Consider the following 27,054-nt stretch of genomic DNA (forward strand, 5'->3'; position numbering starts at 1 on the left):
TATACATATATAGGATATGTAGGTTTTATAAGAAGTCATTTGTGTCAGCTTATTTTCTCTATTATAAATTTTACTAAAACAAATCCATTGGATTATCCGCATCCAATCCGTCCATCCGTGCATCCATTGGATGCAAAATCCGTTGAATATGGATTGGATGCGGATGCCAAATTTGAAATCCGTAGTGCAATGGATTGGATGCGGATGAGGCGAAAACCGGTCCATACCGGCCTATGCTCACCCCTAGTCCACGTACATATGAGCTTAAGAAAATTTATTTGTTCGAATTTAATTTCCGAGGAAAAAATCCACACTTGGGCTTCTCAAGCCCATCAGGCGAAGGTGTGTACAAACTACAAAGTACAAACAAACTAAATGGCCCATAATCTAAATCTTTAGCTCAAGTCGGAAGGCACATGGACAACTATGTTTTTGTTTCAGTCGGTAGGTTCTTCTTGCGCGCACAATTTATCAACTCGCCAGTCCCAAGTCGGGAGTGGGAGTAGTGGACGGCACCGCGTCAGGCTAGCTTCTCAGAGCAGCGAACACCTCCCTAACTCAGACTGGTCCTTGTGAGCTGACTCTTTTGGCATCCAAAATTCAACAAACTTCTGCTCCACTTTAATTCCCAACCAAATTTTACCACTAATACTTAAAATCTTGGTTCATACATGGTTGAAAGTCTATCATGCCATTTAACTCAAAGTAAACCATTTTTTTTTGGCATTCGTCTTCTCTCTTTTGGCACCAATAACGCCTTCTTTAAGAATACTTTAAAGTCCTACAGAGAAAGAGAATCAGTTGTTTTTCGTATAAGTTCAAATACTAATGACAAAAAAATTTAATAAGCTTCTACTCCACATTAATTCGTCAACCAAACTTTGCCACTAAAATACTTGGATGGCACAAGCATCTCATTTTCATGAGTTTATCATGTCAGTAAACTGAAAGTAAACAAAAATTTGGGTTGGATGCAAAGAAAAATGGGTCATAATCTCAGAATCAATATGCCAATAACTCTCTACTGCTTTTAATCTGTCAATTTCTCCTCCCACTAACAGTAGTAGTTGTTTTGGGCAATGGCCCCTCTCAAGTCTTCTACCTTTTCCCTAAAAAAGACTGAAAGCTTTCTTCTTCTGCCATTTGAACAATGACTTGTCACTTAAACACCACTGCATTGAATATCTCTTACCAAACCCTTCTTTACATACCAAAAACTTCATCTTCCTCTCATTTACAGTCGCTGAATTCTCTAACTTCTTCCTGCAACGTTTATCAAATTTACTTACTAGCTTCATCTTCATCAAATTCTTTCTTCTTAAATTTTCCAACCATGGAACATAATACCAGTCTTCAACCCCATGTTATTATCATGCCCAGTCCAGGTATGGGTCATCTCATACCAGTCTCTGAATTCGCTAAACGCCTCGTTCTGGTTCATGGCTTCTCGGCAACACTCATCGTTGCAAATCAAACAAATTCTCCAGTCAAGGCAGTAAAATTATCTCTCGAACAGAATTCTTTACCAAATTCTATCAATACCATCTTTTTACCTCCAGTCGATATTAGTGATCTTCCTAGTGGTTCTGAGATCGAGGCTCAGATGAGTGCAATTGTGACGCGATCTCTTCCTGCCCTTGCTGAATCCATTCAAGATATTACTGCAAGTCACAGAGTCGTCTCCTTTGTCTGTGATCTTTTCTCTACGGAGTCGATTGCTATTGCTAATCAATTTGATATCGATGCTTACATATTTTCAACATCAACTGCTATGCTGCTGTGTCTGTGTTATCATATACCCAAACTGGACAAAACTTACTCTTGTGAGTTCAGAGATGTACCTGAAATGATTCAGATACCGGGTTGTGTACCGATCTGGGGAATCGATCTTATTAAGCCATTACGAGATCGGAAAACAGAGACTTATGCAAGAGTGATACATTATTGGAAGAAGTTGAGTTTGGGCAAAGGCATCTTCATCAATAGCTTTGAGGAGATTGAACATGGTGCTATTGAGGCTTTGAATGGGAAACAATGGGACAATCCGCCAGTTTACGCAATTGGACCGCTTATCAGAACAACGGGTGAGCGCAATGATGGATCAGATGAGTCATGTTGTCTGAAGTGGTTGGATAATCAATCACCAGGTTCTGTTCTGTTCGTGTCGTTCGGTAGCGGCGGAACCCTCTCAGGTGAGCAACTAACAGAATTGGCTCTAGGGTTGGAAATGAGTGAACAAAAATTCATGTGGTTTTTCAAAAGTCCTACACTTAGTGGAAAGGCTGCTAATGCATCTTACTTGTGCGCCCAAAATTCTGTGGATCCTTCGGGAGTGTTACCTAAAGGATTTTTGGACAGAACCCAGAATTCAGGTTTGGTAGTTTCATCATGGGCACCACAAATTCAAATCCTCGAGCATGGATCAACTGGTGGGTTTCTGACCCATTGTGGGTGGAACTCAACCCTTGAAAGTATCGTGCATGGTGTCCCCTTAATTGCATTCCCACTCTTCGCAGAGCAGACAATGAATGCAGTGATGCTTACTGATGACTTGAAAGTAGCTATACGGCCGAAAACAATGAAGAGTGGTATTATAGGACGTGATGAGATTTGTAAGGTTGTCAAGAAACTTATGGAAGGTGAAGAAGGAAAGAGACTTAGGAGTAAGATGGAAGAACTTAAATGTGCTGCGACTAGTACATTGGCTGAAGCTGGCTCCTCGGCTAAAACATTTGCTGAGGCAGTGAGCGGGTGGAAAAATCACTAGTTATCTTCCATTGATAAGGAGAAATAAAGGACCAGAGCATGAGGGATGAAACAGGAGAACCTAGAAGGATGTCAAGCATTCATATACAGTATGTAACTACTAATGATTCTTCCACCTCCAGAATTGAAACACTTTTTATATTGAATATTTGCAATTTCTCTCTGTATTGAAAATGACCAGCAAATTCCAATACTAAATTAAACTTGGGTCTGACTATATTCTTATGGTCCTTGCATTTGTTTGAGTTTTAGACTAAGCAGAACCCCCACCTTGACCTTCTAAGCAATTTAGTGATTCACTCCCGCAGATACCAGCATCGTTTATGTGCTTAGGCATCTATGTTAAAGAGTATAATTCTGCATACACGGACCTCGTACAAGGTTATAAATACTAGTATACATTGATTTCTAAGACCCGTTATTGTCACTCTAAGGCGCTTCAGGACATGGTTGCATACAGTGCAGTATTGAACTCTTGAGTCTTGTCTGAGTCGAATGTCCAGAAAGTCTGACTCAGAGATGACCAAATGAGGAGTATAATTCAGATCAGATGAATTAGATAATTCAAATGAATCATACAAAACAAACATTGTTCAGTCCCGTTCATTCACCAACTCCACTGTTGTGAAGGTCTATTTGGTGGAATGGAACTCGGTGAGTCGCAAACTAAGAAAACAAATCATGTTACATGCCCATTGTTTGCTTCATATCATTTCTTAGAGCTACCGAATTGTTCTTTGCTAAATGAGTCAGACTTCAAAGCATTCAGACATGTTCAAATTCTGCTTCCAGTCACTCAGTCAGTCAAACAAAATGGTTTCCAAATTCCAACCAAGGATTTCAAACAAAAGAATTAACAATGCCAAGGAGCTTCTGACTATTTTCCTAATCTAAAGGTGGGTTTACAACTGATACGTATGCAGATAAGGGGAATTTGCTGATCATTGAAATTTTTTGTACATACTGTGGACTGAAAACAAACAAGGATGAAATGGTAAAGAGAAACAAACAAATATCATATTTCGAACTACAGGATCTATTCAATTATGCGGTTATTAATTGTTTCTGAGTTTGCAGGCATTAGGATCTTACTAATATACTAAACACGAGAAACAACTCTAAGCCATTGTAGGGAATCTGACGTGAATCGAACACGTAACCTTCTGACTTGGAGTCAGACACGCTACCATTGCGCCACATATTCACATTGTGTAGAAGGATGACATGGGAGTACTCTTTTGTACATAATAATTATAGTCTCAAAATTAACGTAGATATAAGTTGTGCATGACATGGCACTATGGCAGTTGCGCTCAACGTTCATAAGCCTTCCTACTTATCAATGTCATTCAAATCAACAAGCACATGTTCAGTATATTTTATTTTCATCGGCAGGTATTTCCTTAGTCACCAGATTCATGATGGAAGCGTGCTCCTAACAAGGGAGAAATGCGCTTCTATTGGGTGAGAAACATTTCACTCTATCTAACTGTAATAATTATGTTGAAGCATATCTAATATATGGCTTCATATCCTACTAACCGTATATTCTCATATATTCCTACATATATCTAGCTCCTTTATATTCTAGGTTAGCTTCCCTATAACCATGTAACATCTGTATTACTTACCTAGCTAGTTTTAGTCTTTATCATATGAAGAAGTTACGGTCAACACATATCTTACACTCATATAAATGGATACAATGAATCTATCCTCCCCTACATCGTCTACACCTCCACTACCAACCCCAAGTTCACAGGATACATAAGCACAAAATCGCCTTCAGAAAGCTCGAAACAGTAACTGAATGATTGAGATATATTGTAGGAAACTAGAAAGCAGACACTTTATTAAGATCTTCTAAATGTTTTATTATGTTTTTTAGGAAATGGTATAACTAAAATATCTGTGTAACCTAAATTACGCTCCCGACACGCTCCTCAAATTTAATTTTGAAAATTTTATGAATCTCAATTCCGATCTCACTCCTGGCCTTGCTCGGCTCCTGGTGACTAAGAGTAATTCCCTCTCTATATGAAGAATCAACAAACACAACTACCAGCACCCATATGAACCCCATCACCACCATCCACATCTCAAAGAAATCGCATTCGTATAACTCACAGTTCCAAAGTATTCCAATCATTATCAGCAGACAAATGCAACCTACTCCATGTAATTTATCCGAAATTAAGATAACTAATATCGTTTGCAAAAACATTCAACACATATAAAAACTTCCAAGCTACCAGCAGTCTGATTGAGAACAGATAACCTAAAATCCTTTCAATCACTTTCCTGAAAGATAAATTACTCTGTAACAACTAAGATTCAACATTCATATTCAACAACTAACTCAGATATTCATAGTACTACAACATGCATATTTAACCAACATTCTACATCACACCAACAGTAACATCTAAAGCCCTAAATTTCATGTTTCTTCAAATACATTCAAAATACAACATTCATAGTAATGCCCTAAATTTCATGTTTCAACTAAAATCCTAAATCAATTTTGCACAAATACTAATTCCTTAAACTACCTAAATGCGTAGTAAAGTGAAAAATAGAACTGGGTTTGATGTACTAACCTGTTTTGAATCACCATGACCTCAATTTAAGCTTATTTCACGACTGAGATGGAGAAGTAGCCAAGCTTCGTCTTCTTCTTCCTTCAATGGTAGCAAAAAATCTTCAAGAAGCCATGTATCAAAGAGATTTCACTCCAGCTCTCCAACTTTCACTCGATTCTCCCAATTTTCCTCTCGATTGAACTCTCTGTTTTTCTCCTTAAGGTCTCGCTCGAACTATTGAGGGTACGATATCTCGTTTTGACCAGTCAATGACCGATATTTACTACTTAAGGGCATTCTAGCACGGCTGGAACAGATTCACATTAAGTTTGAGTATTTGACTGTTTGAGGGCCTAGGGGCTAACCTGACCTGTAGCCCGTCCCTATTTTTGGCCCAATAATCTTTTGTGCACGAAACTTTTAAAAAATTTGTATTTAGCCCATCTATATTTATGATAAATCGTGGTAGTTTAAGCCGAATAACTTTTAGCCTACTGATTTTCTTTATAAAAAATAGTAAAATTTTCTTTAATTTGTTTTCTCATTTTTGTTCCATAAATTCCTTTCTCTGTTTGTTATTAATTTTGTGAAATTTAATCTTTTATAAATGTCAATTTTATAAGAAAATCCAAATTGTTCATTGATTATGTGATTTTCGTTCTCAAAAAATTGATCACTTAGAAACAAATGATTCATGCGAAGTTCAAGCCTAATTCAGGGAATTGACAAGAGAAATTTCAAGTTTGCATTTGGGTGTTGATATATGATTTGCAATGGAGTTGAAAGCGGTCAACAAAGTTCAAGATCAGTAGGATTAATGGCAAGGAAGTAAAGCTAAGTGGTGCTGATGCTAAAGCATAGAAGTTGGCTAAGTGCGTTTTGCAAAAGCTAGCAAAGACTATTCAATTTTAGAAAGAGTTCTGAAAGTGCATGCATCGAAGATGAAGACAGGTATAGAGTTTATACTTGGTTGCGTTCAACGAGGGCGTTGAACGAATTAGGTGGGGGAGGTCTATTACAGGTCAGTCAAATGATGCATAATGATTGCGTGTTACAGTATTGCAGGCCAAGTCAGTGTTCGACAATGATTGCGCGACACTGCGTACACTGTTAAGTGCTAAGAATGGCAAAACCCCGCAAGGGCAGTGAAGCGCAAAGGTAGCGTTACACTGTAAAGACATTTGGCTAAGTAATGAAGCTTATTGGCCGACACAGTGAAGCTTAATTGAGGGAAAGGAAAGACACGGCTAAAGTGACAAGATGCAATATGCGATGTTGGCATTAAGGCATATCCATGGAATTGAGTTGGCCCAAACTCAAGGATGATACAAGAAGGTAGAATAGACCAAGAGTTGGTCTATGGCATTAGTTCAAGGCTGGCCAAAGCTTGAACAGTGCAAACAAGCTAACATTGTAATAGTCGAATTGTTATTATCAAGCAAATTGGCTAAGTGACACATACGACGCATGAGCAACCAGAATGGGCTTAAGGAGCTTGCCTTGATAATTGAAGCACAAGGATTGTCCTTGCATTATCTTCGAGAAAGAAGTATGCAGGTCCAAGATGGATGAGCATTGGATCAAGGCCGTATTCAGTAAAGCACTATAGTGGCGCAATACCGCTCAAGTGAGGGTTAGGAGTTGGTTATGGCTTTACAAGCATGCCAAATATGTGATACAAGGGAGAACGGTTATAACGTGAGTTTATAACCATATTAGAGTGTTCATAACCACCAAGAACAGGTGTGGCACCAAATGACGTGACAACACAAAAGATGTCAGTTGAAGTTGGTGGTTATGGAAACTACTTGAACACTTGGTTGTCCAAGGCTTATGCAAGCGGTTGCACTGAAGTTTTGGCATTATCCTAGATAGTATAAATAGTCTATGAATCAATAATGTTGGTGTTGTTCAATTGAGAGAAGAACCACTGATTTGCAAAGAGAGTTAGGCATTCACCAAGAGGGTGAATGGCATGTTTTGGTCCATGGGATGGAAAAAGTTTGTAATCTTCCTTTGATGCAATAAAATGGGTTAATTGTGTCATGTCTTTGTGTTTATGATGTTGCTGATCTTGTGAAGTTGTCAAATTGGTTTGATGCATGGCAAACCTCTTATGCTTATGGGGGCATGTGGAGTTAGAGAGAAATAAGAAGAAAAGACTTATGTTGTACAAAGCCTTTAGAGTGAAGGCAGATGCGTACTTTGATGCAAGTATGCAAGGCTGAGTGATTTTAGGTGAAGTTGATTCACTAAACCATAATCATTGCCGGTCATGTTCCATGAAAATTTTAGGCGATTAAATGGGCATGTGACACAATCGTAGTTGTATCCTTGATATATAGTTGATATGCAAGATGATGACCCATAACCTAATAGATGATAACCGGCCCGTAAAGCTAAAACATGGGGTTTTGTAGCCCGTCTAAACACTAGCACCGCATTATAGTTATTTTGAAGTTCTCTACAAACCCAACTCATTAAGAATTTATGGGAGGGGAGGTGAAGCAACATCGGGCATTCCTGAAGACATCTACCTTGAAATCCTTGTAAGCTACTCGTGAAATCAACATATATATGTGTAAGTGTTTTGTAAGTCTTGGTTTGAAATTATTTCAGGCCCTAATTTTGTTAAGATGCACCTTGATATTACTACAGGAAGAAAGAAATATAATCTCATATTTTTCAATCTAAAATCTGAACTTTTATGTAGGCAATTATTCTTATGTATTTCTTAGACTAGTCTTATTCACTCAAACATAATTGAGATAACTATTCGCACACACAAATACAATATATGCAATGAAATAAATCGCTAAAATGCAATGCTTGGGATACTTTGTTCGCTTCTAAAGAAATTTTCTGGATCAACTTCGGTTTTCACATATACCAATCTGTCGAAGTTACCCTTGAAGTACTTGGTTCCCCAAACTTTAGCTTGTGAGTAACTTGCAGTGCCATTTTTGCTCGTTGGACCCAAATCAAGATCTCTATAATTCACATATGCTTCTCTTGGAGACTTGGAAACATAAGGAGTCATGAACTCATACATTTTTCTCAAACGATTTATATACTTTTCAGATGAGGCAACCTCATTCCAAGCAGCAACGTAAAGAATCTTAAATAAGGTTCCATTTCTATGTGGGAAAGGAGTTTCAGATTCTGCAATTTCGTTCATCCTTCCACCATAAGGCGTTAAATTCATACCAGCTAGCTCATCGTTTAACAATCTTTCCCATACCATTTCTAAACCGATTTGTGAAATGGGTTGTCTTATATAATCAGATTTTCCCTTAAAGTATGACTTCACGATTGACCTACCCCTTAAAATATCAATGGAACTGTTAGTTGGTAGGTTATCTAAGAAAAGTACAGACTGAATCCAACGCATTTCAATAAAATCATTGTTCTTCAAACCCAATTCTGGAAATGTCTCCTTCATCACAATTTTAAGCTTTTTAGCATCCCCAAGAAATAGGGACGTGAATGTTGCTCTAACAGTTTTTTCATCTTTTGGAGTAGCATTCCCTACGCCTAACGAGAGAAATAGGATAAGCTCTTTAGGAAGTCTGTGTGCAATATCTTGCCACTTATGAACAAGCAAAGTTGCACCTTCTGCTAAGAATCTGTCCACTCTAAAGACCGTTACAGTAGGTGGTACGGGTACTAATCTGATCTTCCATGAAAGGACGATCCCAAAGCTACCTCCACCACCTCCTCTAATGGCCCAAAACAAGCCTTCTCCCATGGATTTTCTATTAAGTACTCTACCATGAACATCCACTATTCGAGCATCAATGACATTATCACCTGCTGTGCCATATTTCCTGAACATGGCCCCGTACCCACCTCCGCTAATGTACCCACCAATACCTACAGTTGTGCAAGTTGCCGCAGGAAAGCCGAGAATATTGCTTTTTTCTGCAATTTTGTAATAGAGTTCACCTGTAGTTGCACCGGACTGAACCCATGCTAGTTTATTCTCTGCATCTACGTTGACTTCTCGGAGATTGGACAAATCAACAATAATGAATGGAATATCTGATACATATGAAAGTCCTTCAAAGTCATGGCCTCCACTTCGGACTTTTATCTGAATCCCATGCTTTCTCGAACAAATAACAGCGGTTTGAACATGCGATTCTTCCAAAGGTGTTAATATAAGGAAGGGTTTGGGAGTGGTTGATGAATTTAATCCTAGCACCAAAATAGTGGATTGCAGAATAGATGTATAGTTAGCATTTTCCAGGGTGTAGATCGGTATGGAAGTAGTTTTAGAATGAAAGCAAATGCATGTAAGGAAATCGCCATGCATTGTTGCAAACGCATTCGAGGAGATAATGAAAGAAAATAATATTGAAACGAATAATAGTAAGAAGGATCCAAATGAAGTAGTAGTTCTCATATTTGTTAGATCAGGTTTGGTTGTTTACATAAATGAGAACATATAAACAGATATATATATATATATATACTATATACTATATTTTGTGCCCGTGCTACGCCCGGGTGGCTTCGCAAACTTGGTTCACCAATTGAATCTACAACTACAAATAGAATGGCATAGTTATGCACCAACTACAAATACAATGCAACTGCCTCTTTCTTTAAGCCATATTTTTGATTTGGTAAAGCTCGGCTTCGCCTCGCCTCTCCCAGTCCCAATATGATTTGATACAAATGTATAATGCATCACTGCCTCTTTATTTGGACCATATTTTTGATTTGGTAAAGCTCGGCTTCGCCTCGCCCCGTCCCGATATGATTTGGTAAAGCTGGGCTTCGGCTTCGCCTCGCCTCTCCCAGTCTCGATATGATTTGGTAAAGCTCGGCATCGGCTTCGCCTCCCCCACCGATTTGATTTGGTAAAGCTCGACTTCGCCTCGCCCCAATTTGATCCCGATGCATTTTTGATTTGGTGTCGCCAAGTTTCTGCATAAAATTGGGACGCCTGAATTCGGCTTCGCTAACAGTCATCGTTACAATAAGCCATCCGACTCAAACCCTTAGTTCATTACACAAAACAACTTAATGTTCCAAGCATGAAACATGTACGTCCTTATTTGAAAAATTAGGTAAATACCATAACTACTTTTTAAAATTTAGATTATCATTATGAACTTAATTACATTATTGTGTTTGTTTAGCCAATTCATATGAAATGTTTTTAAACTCAGCTACATGTTAGTCCTTTTACACACTAATATCTAAACAATCAAGAGCTAAGATTTATTTTTCTTAGCAGCAGAACCAGCCTGCGGAAGTCTTTCGGTTTTTCAAATAGACGCACCATCAGCCTGTCGAAGTCATTCGGTTTTCTAAATAGGCGGCGTGTCCAAATTTTTATCCAGCAGGTGTTCATGGCAAACACTACTGGCATGTATAATACCATGGTGGTTTCTTTTCCACTAAATTAGTATGTGAACTGTAATATTTTCTAACAGTGAGAACTACGGGTCGAGATATAATAAAAATAAATTTACTAATTACATATGATATACAGAATACCAATACCTACAACCGGCGATATGGCAAACAAAGGTGGATCAAATTAATCAACTAAAACAAAACTAATGATTTACAGAAGTATCCATAAATTATCCATAAATTGATCAATGTTTTCCACTTTTTCAGTAACGGCAACAATAGCTTTTCTCTTATCAGCCTACGTAATTTAGTAGTTTAAAATCCAAGCAAAAAATAAACCTAGCTAAAATTCATCGGTAACTATCTGATGATCTAGCCTTCCACGACATGATACACCCAGCAGGTAAACCATGTAAAAAACATAGGTGAAGGGAAGGTACTGGTGACCAATCTATATAACAAATGGTATCCATATTAAGTTATTATATAATTTTGAATCCCCTAATTCAAAAATTGTCTAAGCATTGTGATATCTAAGGTGTAATTTATGAGTATCACTGGATCGGTTAATGGAATTCATAACAACAGTAAATTAATTATAATATGGAATATCTTTGTAAACCAAGTGCAGACATGTTTGTAAACCGGGTGAGGACACTTTGAGGTGTGGAGCTGCGTCTTCTCCCCTTCTTGTATTCCTTTTATTATATTGTTGCAACCACATTGCAAGGTTTTCATCATTTTCGCTTCTCATCTTTGCCTAAATCAGTTTACCAATTGGAATTTCCCCATTAATTAGAATTGTGATATTGAAGCGAATTGTATCAATATGCTAAATTAGTCTTGTCGTTCTGTAAGTAAGAAAAAGAAAATTGGTATATTAATTTGTGTCTCCAAAAAGATTATAGAACACCAAAATGTTAATCCAATATCGTTTGCCAAGTAGTAATGTAGACTAAGGCCCACGCAAGATTATATGTCTAGAACTTTTAAATCTTAGTGGTGATGTTTGTATGCATGCTTAAGAGTCCACAGAAAGAAAGACAGTCAACAATCAAAGAACAAATCATTAAGGTTTTAATTTCCTAGTTCATAATGTAGGATTTGTTGGGAAGGGTTTCATAATTTTGATGTTAATGGTGCCTTGACCATCCTACATGTTTTTCTTCTTTAAATTACTCTAGACACATATATTGCATCAATCAATACACCTATTAAAATTAAAATAAGGAAATTTCAACACTATGTAGTTTTGACGTAGATTAATAATCACTATAATTTCATCCACACCAAAATACAAACTAAATTGATCGCAAACTGAGGGACCCAAACAAATTAAGCAAGAATACAGAGAGCCCTCATATTGGGAAGTGAACTCATTGGACAACAACTTTTAGAACGATTTAATTTATCCTTAGAAAAATAATGGGCTATCTAATATCAGGGTAATGTGAATGCTTCCAAAAAAAAATTATCATGTAATGTGAAAGCTTTCAACTATATATATATACAAAAGTCAATACTGACCATTTTACACAGCTAAACATCACCTTGCAGCTTCCCAGTCCCACGCAACTCCAGTAACTTTTCCCCACCAAATTCAGCACCTTTTGTGAAAATGTTCCCCACCTAATGTACTCTGACTAACATGTGGCCTGTAATTGGACACAAAATGCATTAGAATAACTAATTCCATAAACTTCTGCCATAGTAATGAAGGTCAGAGAGTATAATATGGAGTAACAAAAACCAAATACGTTAGATAAAATGAATTATTGTTGACTAAAACCTGTCATCGTAAACTCCATAACTTCTGCTATTATAATCTACTTTATATTTTTACATAAAAATAAAAGTTGCTTTGCTACTGGAGTTTATTTACAGATTTGGGTTCAAACAGAACCGGCGCAAGAAAATATTCAAAGGGTATCTAGATTCTTGATGTTGATGTTTTGTATAAACCTTGTTAATAAATAACAGTAGACACATACCTATAGCACCAAATCAACATGTTTAAATTCTGAGTAGTCCAGCTTGCGGCTTGCAAGTAAAAATTGAGAGAGCGTTGATCACCTTATCATTTGTTATTTTTCCTCCGGAAAGTAGACCTATGTGATTTGCTGGCATACGCAGTATAAACCATGAGTATCTAAGGAGAATATCATAATGCTACAGTTACCACATCTAACTCAAATACAACATATACCACCCCTTCTACCAAGGTCAAAAACGACTTAATTTCAAAATGCTTATATTACACAGCCAAAACTCCACCCAAAGGTTTTTCATTTCAGCTGCCACTTCCGTTAAAATTATGGGTCGGATAAAACCATGAATGATATAGGTATATATTTGTTTTGAGCCGCTTAACCTCCATAACCACATCCATCACAGACACTGTCATCATATATATCATCAACCAATCACCACAATTTTTGTGTCAACAAATTTACCGAACAAAGTTTCATTATTAACCTCAATACACAGCTGCATTAGTTGTTGCTTACAAATCTATCTATCCCCTAGTTTTCTAGGTATAATCTTGATTTTATGAATTAGGAACTAATTATTGCTAACATAGGTATATAATTTTATCGAACAATTGTGAAATGAAATGAGAACCTTCTATTGCTTGTGTACCCTAATACCAAACTCATGAGAATGAAGAGAAAAAATCCATGCTATGTACCTCATTGGTTCACGAAGGAATATTATCCATTAAGTGCATATATACCAATCCATACACCTCTTTGGGTTTACAGTATCCAGACAACCACCTTTTGTCGCGAATCAGTGCATAACTTCATGTGTTTTTCCAAGGCATAATATAATTAAGGAAACAAAGATCGTTATGTGCCACCGCTGAATAAGCAATGTCTACACATGCAAGTGTTAATATGTATAATGTGAATTTTTTCAAACCTTCTGGACAGTCTCTAACACATATTAAGCTGCAAGCCTGTTTGTCTGGCTTGTTTATCATGAATCAAACAATGCTTAGAGATAAAATCACATATCACAAAATTTACAGATAAATAAATAGTAAAGAGAAGCATACCTCAAACTTGTGACTCTAGTAGGAGTAAGGATGAAGAGTGATGCCTTCATTTCTATAACACCACCTGACTCACAAACCGCACCTTATTGTATTAAAGGGGTTTTAAACAAAGGTGCAGAATGCTGCGCATCCAAAGTAGTTTTAGTGATAATAAACATTTAGCTGAGTACACAAAAGATATCCCTTATTTACACACTGGTTGTAATGACTACCTATTTACAACATGTCGAGTCATAAGATAATTTGTGAGTACAGACAGCATCACCCAAGAAGATTTTTTTTTTCTATCATGTGTAAAAAGAAAAAAAAACATAACTTTAGGGTTTTTAGAGATCAGAAACCATCCTTACCAAGACATTGACTGAGCAGAACAATTCAAAAAATAAAAAATCATAAAACCCTTTGCTGCAATATTAATAACATACCACTAAAAATTGAAGAATCCTAATAATTATTAAACTTTGCATCAGAACACTCTTTTGGAGTCCAAGTCATTTGATTAAGGTGACATTTGTGTTTCCTCCCCTACTTCTTCTGTACTTACCATTCATCTTTGAACAGAACCATGAACAAAAAAAAGGAACAAACATCATGAGCGATTTTAAACCTTGGGAAACCTTCAGCGTGTGACATCAAAAATTATAGAATCACCAATATCAAACCGTTCAAAAGAAGAACCCTAAAATCAACAGAGATGAATATACTTTCTTCAATGGAAATAAATATCACTAATAACGTCAAACCGTAAAAAGGAAGAACCATAACAGTAGGAAGAGAGAAGGAAAAATGTCACATGCAACCTTCACTACCGCCATTAATGGAACCTTAAACCTGTCTAAAAAAGGAGAACCCTAAATCAAACAGAAGAATTATGGCTGGTTTTAGGTTTTTTTTTAGGTTTCCGCACATAAAATGTGTTCTTCAGTAAAAAAAACTAATGATGATTTGTTTTCCACAGAAGAAAACCTAGGTTTGTTCCTAGCGTTTTTTTTTTTTTTTTTTGGTTACTGGGATGATAAATATAAAAAAGCATATTTGTGAGAGGCAAGTTGTTTTTCTTTTCTTTGTATCATCATCTCCATGAAGAAAGCATATCGTAGGGTTTGTTTTTAGGGTTTGTTCTTTTTTTTTTTATGTTTTATGAGCGAAACAGAAAAGGGTTTGGTATGGGTTTTTTTTGGTTTTATGTTTTGCGCCTGGAATTTATATGGGAATTCCTTTTTTTCTCTCCTTTGGGAAAAATGAACCGGAGCAATTCTGTAAGACGATGATGGTCACCGTTCAACGTGGAGCTTAACGAGCTTAGGATTTTAAAGGAGTTAGATATATGTATAGTCTCGTCATATACCTTCTATTATTTGAACATTAAAATCTTTTACTCTCTAATGAATTGTTATTAATGGGGAATAGGATTTGAACATTCAACGGTTTTACTGAATACATTATGGGCACATATCACATTAAGAAGACGTGAACGCCTGAGACCACTGATTTTCCCCCAACTACAACAGCCAAAGTCACGAAAAAGCTTTGTGAAAGTTCAGCATTTAAATTACAATAAAACTTTGAATGTGTCGCATCAATGTTGAATTTCGGGAGATAGTTTGAACTTAATGTTAAATCCGGGAGATAGTTTGAATAAAATTTTCCATCACAGCTAAGACCCAATCGCCCGACAAGGTCTTTGTTCCGTAGTAAAATTTTCTTTCAGATGTGTCAACCACTGACTCTTTCTTATGCACAGTTTTTCGTATAATGACCTACCATTTCCAAGAGTTCGCCATTCAAGATATGGGGAGGAATATTAGAGGCTCGGAGGTAAGAAGTAGGTTGGAAAAGAAAATTCAGATACTAGAAACATTGAATTAATGCCTAGCATGAGATGTCACTAAATCAAACCCAAACACTTCATTCAGTGATTGCATCGAATGATCACATAAAGCAAACCGAAGTTTTTTAAAAAAAAAAATACAAAGAAGAAAGAAAGAAAGAATTTTTCAAAATAATAAACAATAAAAAATAACATAAAATGAAACAATAATATCCAAGACAGAACCCTAATAATGGATAATAGAACAGTACTTGAAAGATCTTTCCATTAAACAGCACATCATCTTTCTTGCTAGTACCTACCTTCATCCGGATTTTTTTTATTCTTATGCGCCGAGTTACACGACGTGCCCTTCGTTTACGGAGAAAGGGAACGACATGAGAACACTCGAGAGGCTGGTAACAATAGCATCTGGTGTTTCAAGATGAACCAACATTCAGGCCATCTGTGAAGAAGGTCAGGTCACACAGATGCTAGAAGGAGTTATTGAAGTTTCAGTGCCTCCATCCCCATATACATGTTATAAATTTACACCCAGTTGCTCTAATTAAATAAGATGCTTGATCAAAATGCTGCTACTGTGTTTCAGCAAGTACTTCTGTGGAAAAATCACCAGTTCTTGCATTGATAAGGAGAACAGCAGAACCTAAGAGGGATGTTTAGAATTCATATACGATATGTAACCACTGATAATTCTCCCACCTCCAGAGTTAAACACTTTTATATTGAATAACTGCAATTTCTCTCCGAAATGGAAATGACCGGCAACTTCCAATACTAAATGGAATTAAAATTGAGTTTGAATATATTCTTGTGATCCTAGCTTTAGTTCGAGTTTTAGGCGAGCAGAACTCACCTTCTAAACAATTCAGTGATTCATCCCGCAGATATCAGCAACCGTTTCCGTGCTTAAGCAGCTATGTTAAAGAGTATTATTCCGTGTATACGCACCTCGTAACAAGGGTATGAATACTAGTGCATCTTGATTTCTATGACTCGTTAATCAATATTCACTCTAAGGCATTTCAGGACATGATTGCACACAGTGCAGTTTAGAACTCTTGTCTGAGTCGAATGTCCAGAGAGTCTGACTCAGATATGACCCGATCACGAGTATAATTTTTCAACTGAGTCACACAAAAAAAAAACATTATTCAGTCTCATTCACGCACTGTTTTTAGGGTCTATTTGACAGATTCGAACTCGATGAGCGCAAAGTAATAAAAGATATCAAGGTTAAAATGAGTCAGACTTCAAAGCATTCAGACATGTTCAAATTTTCCCTCCAGTCAGTCAACCGAAGTGGTTTCCAAATTCCAACCAAGGACAGGAACAATTTTTACGCCTTACCATGGCATTGATCGACTTGAGATTGAACTTTTAAATCTACGGATGGAACAAGATTTCACTTAGAATGATGGGTAAGACGGTAAACAAATCTTCATGTCTTCATGAAGGGATTTGATGTTCACATCGAACGGAGGAAACCTATTTTGTTGCATACTGAAATTTTTTTTGAGGCATACTAAATAATGCCAAAATAGGGTCACTAAATAAAAATAACATCACCCCTTATCCACCCTTTTTAATATGTCATAACTATCCTTACATAATGGTGTTAATGATTATGATTTATTTGATTAGCTAGGAATTTTAAGTATTGATTAAAAGTTATCTTATTAGTGGTGATTAGTAATAAATCAATTTATGTGCGAGTTGGGATTTTTGAGGAGAAGACGCCGTGAAAAAAACTGGGTTTTGCAATTTTGATATTAGTGATTAGAAGTGACCAAATGTGTGATTCAAATCATAGATAGACTTCTATACGAGGTTTAATTACTTTTTATAAGTTGAATCTGTCAAAAATTTAATTTAAAAACCCAGATCTACTGACAGATGAACAGTTCAGCTGATAACTTTTCAGCCGAACCTAGGTATATTTTCAAAAAACTGAGGTTCGGCTGAGAAGTTATCAACCAAACCTAGGTATATTTCAAAAAACTAAGGTTCGGCTGAAAAGTTATCAGCCGAACTTCACTCTGTAACTGACGAATTTTGGTTCGGCTGATTCGAAGAAAATCTATCCAAGTCGCATTAGCCGAACATAGTGTTTCTCTAAATCATACACTAGGTTCGGCTCAAAATTGATACTCCAAGATCAGCCGAACTGATCTTCTGAAAACCTTAATTTCATCTTTGAAATCATATTTTATCGATCAAACAAATAAAATCAATCAAAACAAGACGGGTTTGTTACACATACATTCTAAAATACATCTGAGAGCAATTGAGATTTGGATTTCGCACTCCAACATCGCCCACTTCGATTCGTGTTTGCTTTGCTTGATCAATTTCTTGATTGAATTGGAATCCAAGATGTTTGAGTTTAAAGTTTATTTTGATTTTTGATTTTAGGTTTTTGAGGATAAGGGCACTCTAGTAATTTAAATTATTTAAGGATATATAGGTAATTACACTACCTTTAGACACCCCTTATAACCCACCCTAGATGGTATAATGAATGAGTATGATAAGACCACGTTTTATGGAACATGTCAACGGTATTGACCCGATGCGTCACTCAGGCATATTTGGTATATATGATCCTTTATACAGGTTAAGTCTCTCAAGATTGTGGAAGCCACCCTGGCTAGCAAGTAAAGGGCGTAGCGAGCACACAAGTCCAATGGAGGCACAAGACATTGGATAAGCACATATTATTTATTATTAGAGATAATAATTTATTTAGGTATTTTATTATATTTTAAGTATTTAATTACGGGTCGCGAGTTATAACCCCAAAGGTGTCACTATCCATCCACAAAAAACCCATCCAAACAAAAGTGACACAAAACCCCAAATAACATTAACAGTCTAAACTACCCTTCCCCAATTCAGCCCAAAAGAAACTAAAAAAAAAAACTCGTTTATTGCTTTTCCACTTGCGTAACGGACAAAAAGAAAATAAAACTTCTGCTGAGTCTTCTCTAACTCCATCAAAAACCAGAAATCCCAGATCTGAAATTCAATCGAAGCGAAAATCATCCTCTGCTTCTCGATTTTACCTTCTTCTCTTCTTCTATGGTTACATACTTCAACCATTGAAGCAAATTCTGACCTAACTCGCTTATTTGTGTGACCTAATTTGTCTAAAATACAAAAAATGGTGAAGAAACGAAATCAACAGGAGAAAAAGAAAGATGAAAATCTAAAGAAAACTATGAAACCACCTCCCAAAGGTAAGAAATCGTATCAATTCTCCAATGGTTTATGTTTCACTTTTTTCAATTGAAGGTGAATCAAAAGATTATTAGGCTTAGGTTTCATTTGATTTTTTTGGGTTTTTTGTTTGCTTTTAAGTTTCGTTTTTTATGTTTAGGTTTCATTTGATTTCAATTGAAAACTAATTCACTGTTCAATTTTGGGTGTGTTTATTTCTTGTGTTTTCTGTTGGGCGTGTTTTTTTTTTTTGATGAAACCAAATCTGGTTACATCATTTTCAGTTATTTGTGAATCCAATTTCAGTTGTTGTTTGTTTGATGAAACCATATTTCAGTTGTTGTTTGTTTGATGTAACCATATTTGGTGTCGTCATTTTAAGTTATTAGTTTACTTCTAAATGTCAAAAAAAATCTTAAAGATTTGTCACTTGTAACCGTATGAATACGTTTTAAAGATGGAATCAGATTTGGTTTCATCATTTTTCAGTTATAGTTTCATCACTTTGTTGGTGCTTATGTTTACATGTGGCTTAACGACAGGGAAAAAGAGAAACATATCCTTATAGGTGCTCTTTACATCATTTGTGTGCGCTAGCATCTGAAATAAAAACTTTGATACACAACAAGAACTGCATATTAAGGCTCTGGTTTCATTTCCATTTTTAGTTAGTAGTTTCATTTGTTTTTTATCCTTATTGGTGTTTTCAATTAGTGTTGTCTTTGATGAAACCTGTTTCGGTTTCATCCTTTTTACCTTTAGTTCGCATATTGCTGGGACCAACTACTTTGTTGGTGTTTTCATTTGGCATTGTCTTTTGATGAAACAAATTTTGGTTTCATCATTTTCATTTAGTTAATGGTTTCTTTGATGAAACCAATTTTGGTTTGTAAGTATTTTCATGTGCTTATGTATTATTTACGTCTTTCACAACAGGAAAAAAGAGATTTACAGAACCATATACAGGGAGTGTAGGAGATGCAATTACATGAAGAGCCCGTTGAAGGGAAAAATGAAGTCTGCTGAAGAGAAAACATGAGAGTAAAGTTGGCACTGAAAAATCATGATGACAAAAACATATCAATAAATACATGTAAATATCAACTAGTTGTAATTGCATTTTGCAATATTATATTTCCTTCAAAATGCTTAAATAGTTTCTGAAATATTTTAATTGCTTATGAATGTTTCAATTGTTGAAGTCATTTTTTGTCGAATTGATGCAGTTGTATGTTTGCTTTCAAACCAAACTTAAAAGAGATATAAAACTCATATATGAGATATGAACCATGTTTTGATGAAGTTTCAATTATGAGTCTGTGGTAGTTTATCTGTAGAGGAAACATCTGATGGTAAGAACACCTACCAGTAACTATATGTAAGAAAGTAATGTACAAATATAAGGTTCATACTGCAGATGAAACCAAAGAAACAAACAGTAAAAAATGATGAAACCAAAAAGGGTTCCACCGAAAAATGATGAAACTTATTTTGGTTCCAGTAAATTATAAAAGCCCGCTACTCCGATAAACTTAAGCCTACAAATTATAAAATCCTGAGTACCAACCAAAAGGAAAACATTTTCCTTTTCAAGACCACTTATGATGATGTTCATAAGGTATCCAGAACGTAAATCATCTTGTGGGGTCATGCCATTTACTTCACACCACACATTGTTTTGAACCCATCTTGTTCAAAAAATCTTTCATAACCATCATAGATTCGGCATCAGACAACTTCCCTTTAATACAGAAATTTTTTTTGGGTAATACTTGATGAGCAACTTCTGCAACCACGGCAAGGGCATCACGCCATCTCACAGGCTTGAAGCATCCATCAGGACCATGAATCATGGGAACATTTGACCTCTGCCTTTTTAGTCCATCATAACAGAAATGTGTTTTGTCGGATATCCATCCCTTATTAATGTCCTGCAACAACAACATATATCCAATATTAAATAATAATATCTTTGCATGTCTGAAATATCTTTAGCAGGTAAATCCGAAACTTGGAAAAGATCAAAAAAAAGGATGACAAAAGCTAAAGGATGTGCAAGTTAACCTCATTCAATCGTGGAGTGATTCGCATGATCTCTGGACCTCGGCAATCAGTTCTGATGTTTGAACTGACAACATATGTAACATCAATACTCTCGGTCCCCAAAAAAAGGATGACAACATATGTAACATCAATTCTGGGGAAATTTATATTGTACTCTTGTTTGCCTTGGGAATTATCTAGCCAACGCGAACAAAAACAATACAACTTTTCCTGGTTTCTCAATGAAAACCAAAGAATTACACGCTCTAAATTGTGATTCCATCACTTCAGTAATTCAAACTAAGTGGATGATTTGAGGAAATACCTTCGCCGAATCGGATCTTGTTCTGCAAGAGTGTCTGAGATCGTTGAGCATAAACTGTCACTTTACAAATATCATAAGCAAAGCACTTGAGTCCTCTTTACAATAAAAATGTCAGTAACAAGATTTAGTTTCGTCGATAAAACCTCAAAAACAAAAAAAAATCTTATGAAACAGAAACTTGTTTCAATATAAAATTATTTATCATCAACAATGTTGGTTTCATCGATAAAATTTCAAAAAATAAAACAAAATTAGATGAAAACCAAATTTGGTTTCACCAAAATTAGATGAAACCGAAATCGGTTTCATCGTAAATTTACTCTTGAATGTTTTAATTTTCCTTTTCCACCGATAATGTATCACCAAGTACGAATACTCTATATCAAGTTCTGGATGCAATGACACAACTTCAATGAACCTGCAATACCCTAACTATCATTTTCGAATTTTCTTCAATCTTATATCCTAATTCATGTCGAACCAACTTCTAATACTTCCACCAGACCATCAATTTCGCCTTCAAAATCTTCTGTGAATATTTCTATGAGACCTTGATTCATTAGTTTTCTCAAATCATACTCATCTCTGTAACCAAATCTCTAAATTATTGACACCCTCTTTTTCATCACATTAGATTGTAAAAACCCATCCAATTATTCAGTTTCATAGTTAAATTTACAGAAATCAACCATGAATTCAAAAACAAAACCCTAACTACTGCGAAATCTTAAACAAACAAATAGAATTTTCAAACCTCTAAAATCAGTTACAATTAAAACAAAATTAAACTATAGAGATACGAATTACAATGAAGAATTAAAGAGGTTTTAATGCACTAACCCCTTTTGAAGAACCACGGTCTAGATTTAACCCTCTTTCTCAATTATTACAGAGAAGAAAACCAAATTTTGAAGACGAAATTAATGTTGGTGGTAACGTAGGTGTTGCTGCTGGTGGTGACGGAGGTGTTGCTGCTGGTTTTCGTGGAGATATATTGTTACTGCTGGCGGTGATCGTGGGGAGAAGGAGACAAAAACGGAAGAAAGAAGAAAAAAGAAAGGAGAGAAGACGAAGAAGAAGAAAAATTCGTAAAAAAGGTATGTTTGTATTTTTTTTTTTAAGTTTCAAAAACTAAATTTATTCTTTATAATTTGAGCTGGGGTTTTTGAGCCACTTTTTAGTCAAACGGTTTTTATTTATTAAAAATAATATGGCTGAATTTTTTGCACCACAAGTTTGGTCACCTTGGTGTTTTATGACTAGTTTTGATTTAATTATTTTATTTAGAATTTATATTTAATTAGAATAGTATTTTAGGAGTAGTATTTTTTCTTATTTTCCAAATAATGTAGCCTATAAATAGGCCTTATGAGTTGATTAATGATAAGAAGAGAATTATTAAGCAAATTGCTACCCCTTTGGTTTATTGGTTCCTCGAATCATGACCTTTTTGAGCTTGAACTGCTGGTCGTTGAATAAGAAACAAATCTTTTCTTATCAATTGGTATCAGAACAAGTTCGCTCCTATCCCAACTTCCACAATCATCATCAATCATCGTCACTACACCCATTACAATCATCTCCATCTTTCATCGTATTTAACAAAAGAAGAAAATTTTTTTGCTGAAGTTGCTTACACGTTCAAGTCAGAACAAGATATTGAGGACATCTCTAACTACGAAGTCCATATACTAGTGACATCATCGGTCTGTCTAAAGCATCGTCCATCAGTTACAAGGTTTTGTTGCGCCGGGGAAACATACAATTGAGGCTACATAATTGTTAGGTGAGGTGAGTTAACTTGCGCTCTACTTCCACCCACTTGCATTCATCCATCTGTTACAGTAAAAACATCCCGTCCTGTATCCAACACCTTAAGGTTGTTGGCCTCTTCCATCAATCATTAACCTCCACCAAACCCTATTTTATCGTCATAATTAACATCAGAAACCACACGTCTCTTTCCACGTAATATCTTTTATTCGATTGGTTACTGGGCCCAACAAACCATTATCTTTTATTACAAGCCCAGTTATCTCAACGGCTGCATCCTAGGCTATTACCCGTTGGTAAATGGTAACTATATACAAAGACGGCCGGTTACAGTTTCATCACGTAACCAGAATGGGCTTAATGAGCTTGCCTTGATAATTGAAGCACAAGGATTGTCCTTGCATTATCTTCGAGAAAGAAGTATGCAGGTCCAAGATGGATGAGCATTGGATCAAGGCCGTATTCAGTAAAGCACTATAATGGCGCAATACCGCTCAAGTGAGGGTTAGGAGTTGGTTATGGCTTTACAAGCATGCCAAATATGTGATACAAGGGAGAACGGTTATAACGTGAGTTTATAACCATATTAGAGTGTTCATAACCACCAAGAACAGGTGTGGCACCAAATGACGTGACAACACAAAAGATGTCAGTTGAAGTTGGTGGTTATGGAAACTACTTGAACACTTGGTTGTCAAAGGCTTATGCAAGCGGTTGCACTGAAGTTTTGGCATTATCCTAGATAGTATAAATAGTCTATGAATCAATAATGTTGGTGTTGTTCAATTGAGAGAAGAACCACTGATTTGCAAAGAGAGTTAGGCATTCACCAAGAGGGTGAATGGCATGTTTTGGTCCATGGGATGGAAAAAGTTTGTAATCTTCCTTTGATGCAATAAAATGGGTTAATTGTGTCATGTCTTTGTGTTTATGATGTTGCTGATCTTGTGAAGTTGTCAAATTGGTTTGATGCATGGCAAACCTCTTATGCTTATGGGGGCATGTGGAGTTAGAGAGAAATAAGAAGAAAAGACTTATGTTGTACAAAGCCTTTAGAGTGAAGGCAGATGCGTACTTTGATGCAAGTATGCAAGGCTGAGTGATTTTAGGTGAAGTTGATTCACTAAACCATAATCATTGCCGGTCATGTTCCATGAAAATTTTAGGCGATTAAATGGGCATGTGACACAATCGTAGTTGTATCCTTGATATATAGTTGATATGCAAGATGATGACCCATAACCTAATAGATGATAACCGGCCCGTAAAGCTAAAACATGGGGTTTTGTAGCCCGTCTAAACACTAGCACCGCATTATAGTTATTTTGAAGTTCTCTACAAACCCAACTCATTAAGAATTTATGGGAGGGGAGGTGAAGCAACATCGGGCATTCCTGAAGACATCTACCTTGAAATCCTTGTAAGCTACTCGTGAAATCAACATATATATGTGTAAGTGTTTTGTAAGTCTTGGTTTGAAATTATTTCAGGCCCTAATTTTGTTAAGATGCACCTTGATATTACTACAGGAAGAAAGAAATATAATCTCATATTTTTCAATCTAAAATCTGAACTTTTATGTAGGCAATTATTCTTATGTATTTCTTAGACTAGTCTTATTCACTCAAACATAATTGAGATAACTATTCGCACACACAAATACAATATATGCAATGAAATAAATCGCTAAAATGCAATGCTTGGGATACTTTGTTCGCTTCTAAAGAAATTTTCTGGATCAACTTCGGTTTTCACATATACCAATCTGTCGAAGTTACCCTTGAAGTACTTGGTTCCCCAAACTTTAGCTTGTGAGTAACTTGCAGTGCCATTTTTGCTCGTTGGACCCAAATCAAGATCTCTATAATTCACATATGCTTCTCTTGGAGACTTGGAAACATAAGGAGTCATGAACTCATACATTTTTCTCAAACGATTTATATACTTTTCAGATGAGGCAACCTCATTCCAAGCAGCAACGTAAAGAATCTTAAATAAGGTTCCATTTCTATGTGGGAAAGGAGTTTCAGATTCTGCAATTTCGTTCATCCTTCCACCATAAGGCGTTAAATTCATACCAGCTAGCTCATCGTTTAACAATCTTTCCCATACCATTTCTAAACCGATTTGTGAAATGGGTTGTCTTATATAATCAGATTTTCCCTTAAAGTATGACTTCACGATTGACCTACCCCTTAAAATATCAATGGAACTGTTAGTTGGTAGGTTATCTAAGAAAAGTACAGACTGAATCCAACGCATTTCAATAAAATCATTGTTCTTCAAACCCAATTCTGGAAATGTCTCCTTCATCACAATTTTAAGCTTTTTAGCATCCCCAAGAAATAGGGACGTGAATGTTGCTCTAACAGTTTTTTCATCTTTTGGAGTAGCATTCCCTACGCCTAACGAGAGAAATAGGATAAGCTCTTTAGGAAGTCTGTGTGCAATATCTTGCCACTTATGAACAAGCAAAGTTGCACCTTCTGCTAAGAATCTGTCCACTCTAAAGACCGTTACAGTAGGTGGTACGGGTACTAATCTGATCTTCCATGAAAGGACGATCCCAAAGCTACCTCCACCACCTCCTCTAATGGCCCAAAACAAGCCTTCTCCCATGGATTTTCTATTAAGTACTCTACCATGAACATCCACTATTCGAGCATCAATGACATTATCACCTGCTGTGCCATATTTCCTGAACATGGCCCCGTACCCACCTCCGCTAATGTACCCACCAATACCTACAGTTGTGCAAGTTGCCGCAGGAAAGCCGAGAATATTGCTTTTTTCTGCAATTTTGTAATAGAGTTCACCTGTAGTTGCACCGGACTGAACCCATGCTAGTTTATTCTCTGCATCTACGTTGACTTCTCGGAGATTGGACAAATCAACAATAATGAATGGAATATCTGATACATATGAAAGTCCTTCAAAGTCATGGCCTCCACTTCGGACTTTTATCTGAATCCCATGCTTTCTCGAACAAATAACAGCGGTTTGAACATGCGATTCTTCCAAAGGTGTTAATATAAGGAAGGGTTTGGGAGTGGTTGATGAATTTAATCCTAGCACCAAAATAGTGGATTGCAGAATAGATGTATAGTTAGCATTTTCCAGGGTGTAGATCGGTATGGAAGTAGTTTTAGAATGAAAGCAAATGCATGTAAGGAAATCGCCATGCATTGTTGCAAACGCATTCGAGGAGATAATGAAAGAAAATAATATTGAAACGAATAATAGTAAGAAGGATCCAAATGAAGTAGTAGTTCTCATATTTGTTAGATCAGGTTTGGTTGTTTACATAAATGAGAACATATAAACAGATACCACATATATATATATATATATATATATATATATATATACTATATTTTGTGCCCGTGCTACGCCCGGGTGGCTTCGCAAACTTGGTTCACCAATTGAATCTACAACTACAAATAGAATGGCATAGTTATGCACCAACTACAAATACAATGCAACTGCCTCTTTCTTTAAGCCATATTTTTGATTTGGTAAAGCTCGGCTTCGCCTCGCCTCTCCCAGTCCCAATATGATTTGATACAAATGTATAATGCATCACTGCCTCTTTATTTGGACCATATTTTTGATTTGGTAAAGCTCGGCTTCGCCTCGCCCCATCCCGATATGATTTGGTAAAGCTGGGCTTCGGCTTCGCCTCGCCTCTCCCAGTCTCGATATGATTTGGTAAAGCTCGGCATCGGCTTCGCCTCCCCCACCGATTTGATTTGGTAAAGCTCGACTTCGCCTCGCCCCAATTTGATCCCGATGCATTTTTGATTTGGTGTCGCCAAGTTTCTGCATAAAATTGGGACGCCTGAATTCGGCTTCGCTAACAGTCATCGTTACAATAAGCCATCCGACTCAAACCCTTAGTTCATTACACAAAACAACTTAATGTTCCAAGCATGAAACATGTACGTCCTTATTTGAAAAATTAGGTAAATACCATAACTACTTTTTAAAATTTAGATTATCATTATGAACTTAATTACATTATTGTGTTTGTTTAGCCAATTCATATGAAATGTTTTTAAACTCAGCTACATGTTAGTCCTTTTACACACTA

The 27,054-nt window shown here is 36.2% G+C and overlaps 2 protein-coding genes, 1 long non-coding RNA gene and 1 other non-coding gene across 4 annotated transcripts; all 4 read right to left on the bottom strand.

The window, feature by feature from the left end:
* Positions 1-264: 264 nt before the first annotated feature.
* Positions 265-5,591, bottom strand: LOC113282175. Its single transcript, XR_003326663.1, has 2 exons — positions 5,367-5,591; positions 265-781 (listed from the first exon to the last, which is right to left on the bottom strand). It is a non-coding gene; the product is annotated as an uncharacterized LOC113282175 (long non-coding RNA).
* On the bottom strand, positions 3,899-3,970 carry TRNAW-CCA. The gene has a single exon. It is a non-coding gene; the product is annotated as a tRNA-Trp (tRNA).
* Positions 5,592-7,991: 2,400 nt separating the features above from the next.
* On the bottom strand, positions 7,992-9,768 carry LOC113326917 (berberine bridge enzyme-like 8). The gene has a single exon (XM_026574582.1). It carries the CDS (start codon positions 9,751-9,753, stop codon positions 8,164-8,166), a length of 1,590 nt encoding a protein of 529 aa, XP_026430367.1. The 5' UTR covers positions 9,754-9,768; the 3' UTR covers positions 7,992-8,163.
* Positions 9,769-24,478: 14,710 nt separating this feature from the next.
* Positions 24,479-26,255, bottom strand: LOC113326924 (berberine bridge enzyme-like 8). Its single transcript, XM_026574589.1, has one exon. It carries the CDS (start codon positions 26,238-26,240, stop codon positions 24,651-24,653), a length of 1,590 nt encoding a protein of 529 aa, XP_026430374.1. The 5' UTR covers positions 26,241-26,255; the 3' UTR covers positions 24,479-24,650.
* Between the last annotated feature and the right edge of the window lie 799 nt (positions 26,256-27,054).

Source organism: Papaver somniferum, chromosome 1, assembly GCF_003573695.1.
Source record: "Papaver somniferum cultivar HN1 chromosome 1, ASM357369v1, whole genome shotgun sequence".
Lineage (NCBI taxonomy): Eukaryota > Viridiplantae > Streptophyta > Magnoliopsida > Ranunculales > Papaveraceae > Papaver > Papaver somniferum.

Excerpts from the sequence above, each read along its gene's own strand:
- LOC113326917 (XM_026574582.1), bottom strand. The coding sequence starts at position 9,753 with ATGAGAACTACTACTTCATTTGGATCCTTCTTACTATTATTCGTTTCA.
- LOC113326924 (XM_026574589.1), bottom strand. The coding sequence starts at position 26,240 with ATGAGAACTACTACTTCATTTGGATCCTTCTTACTATTATTCGTTTCA.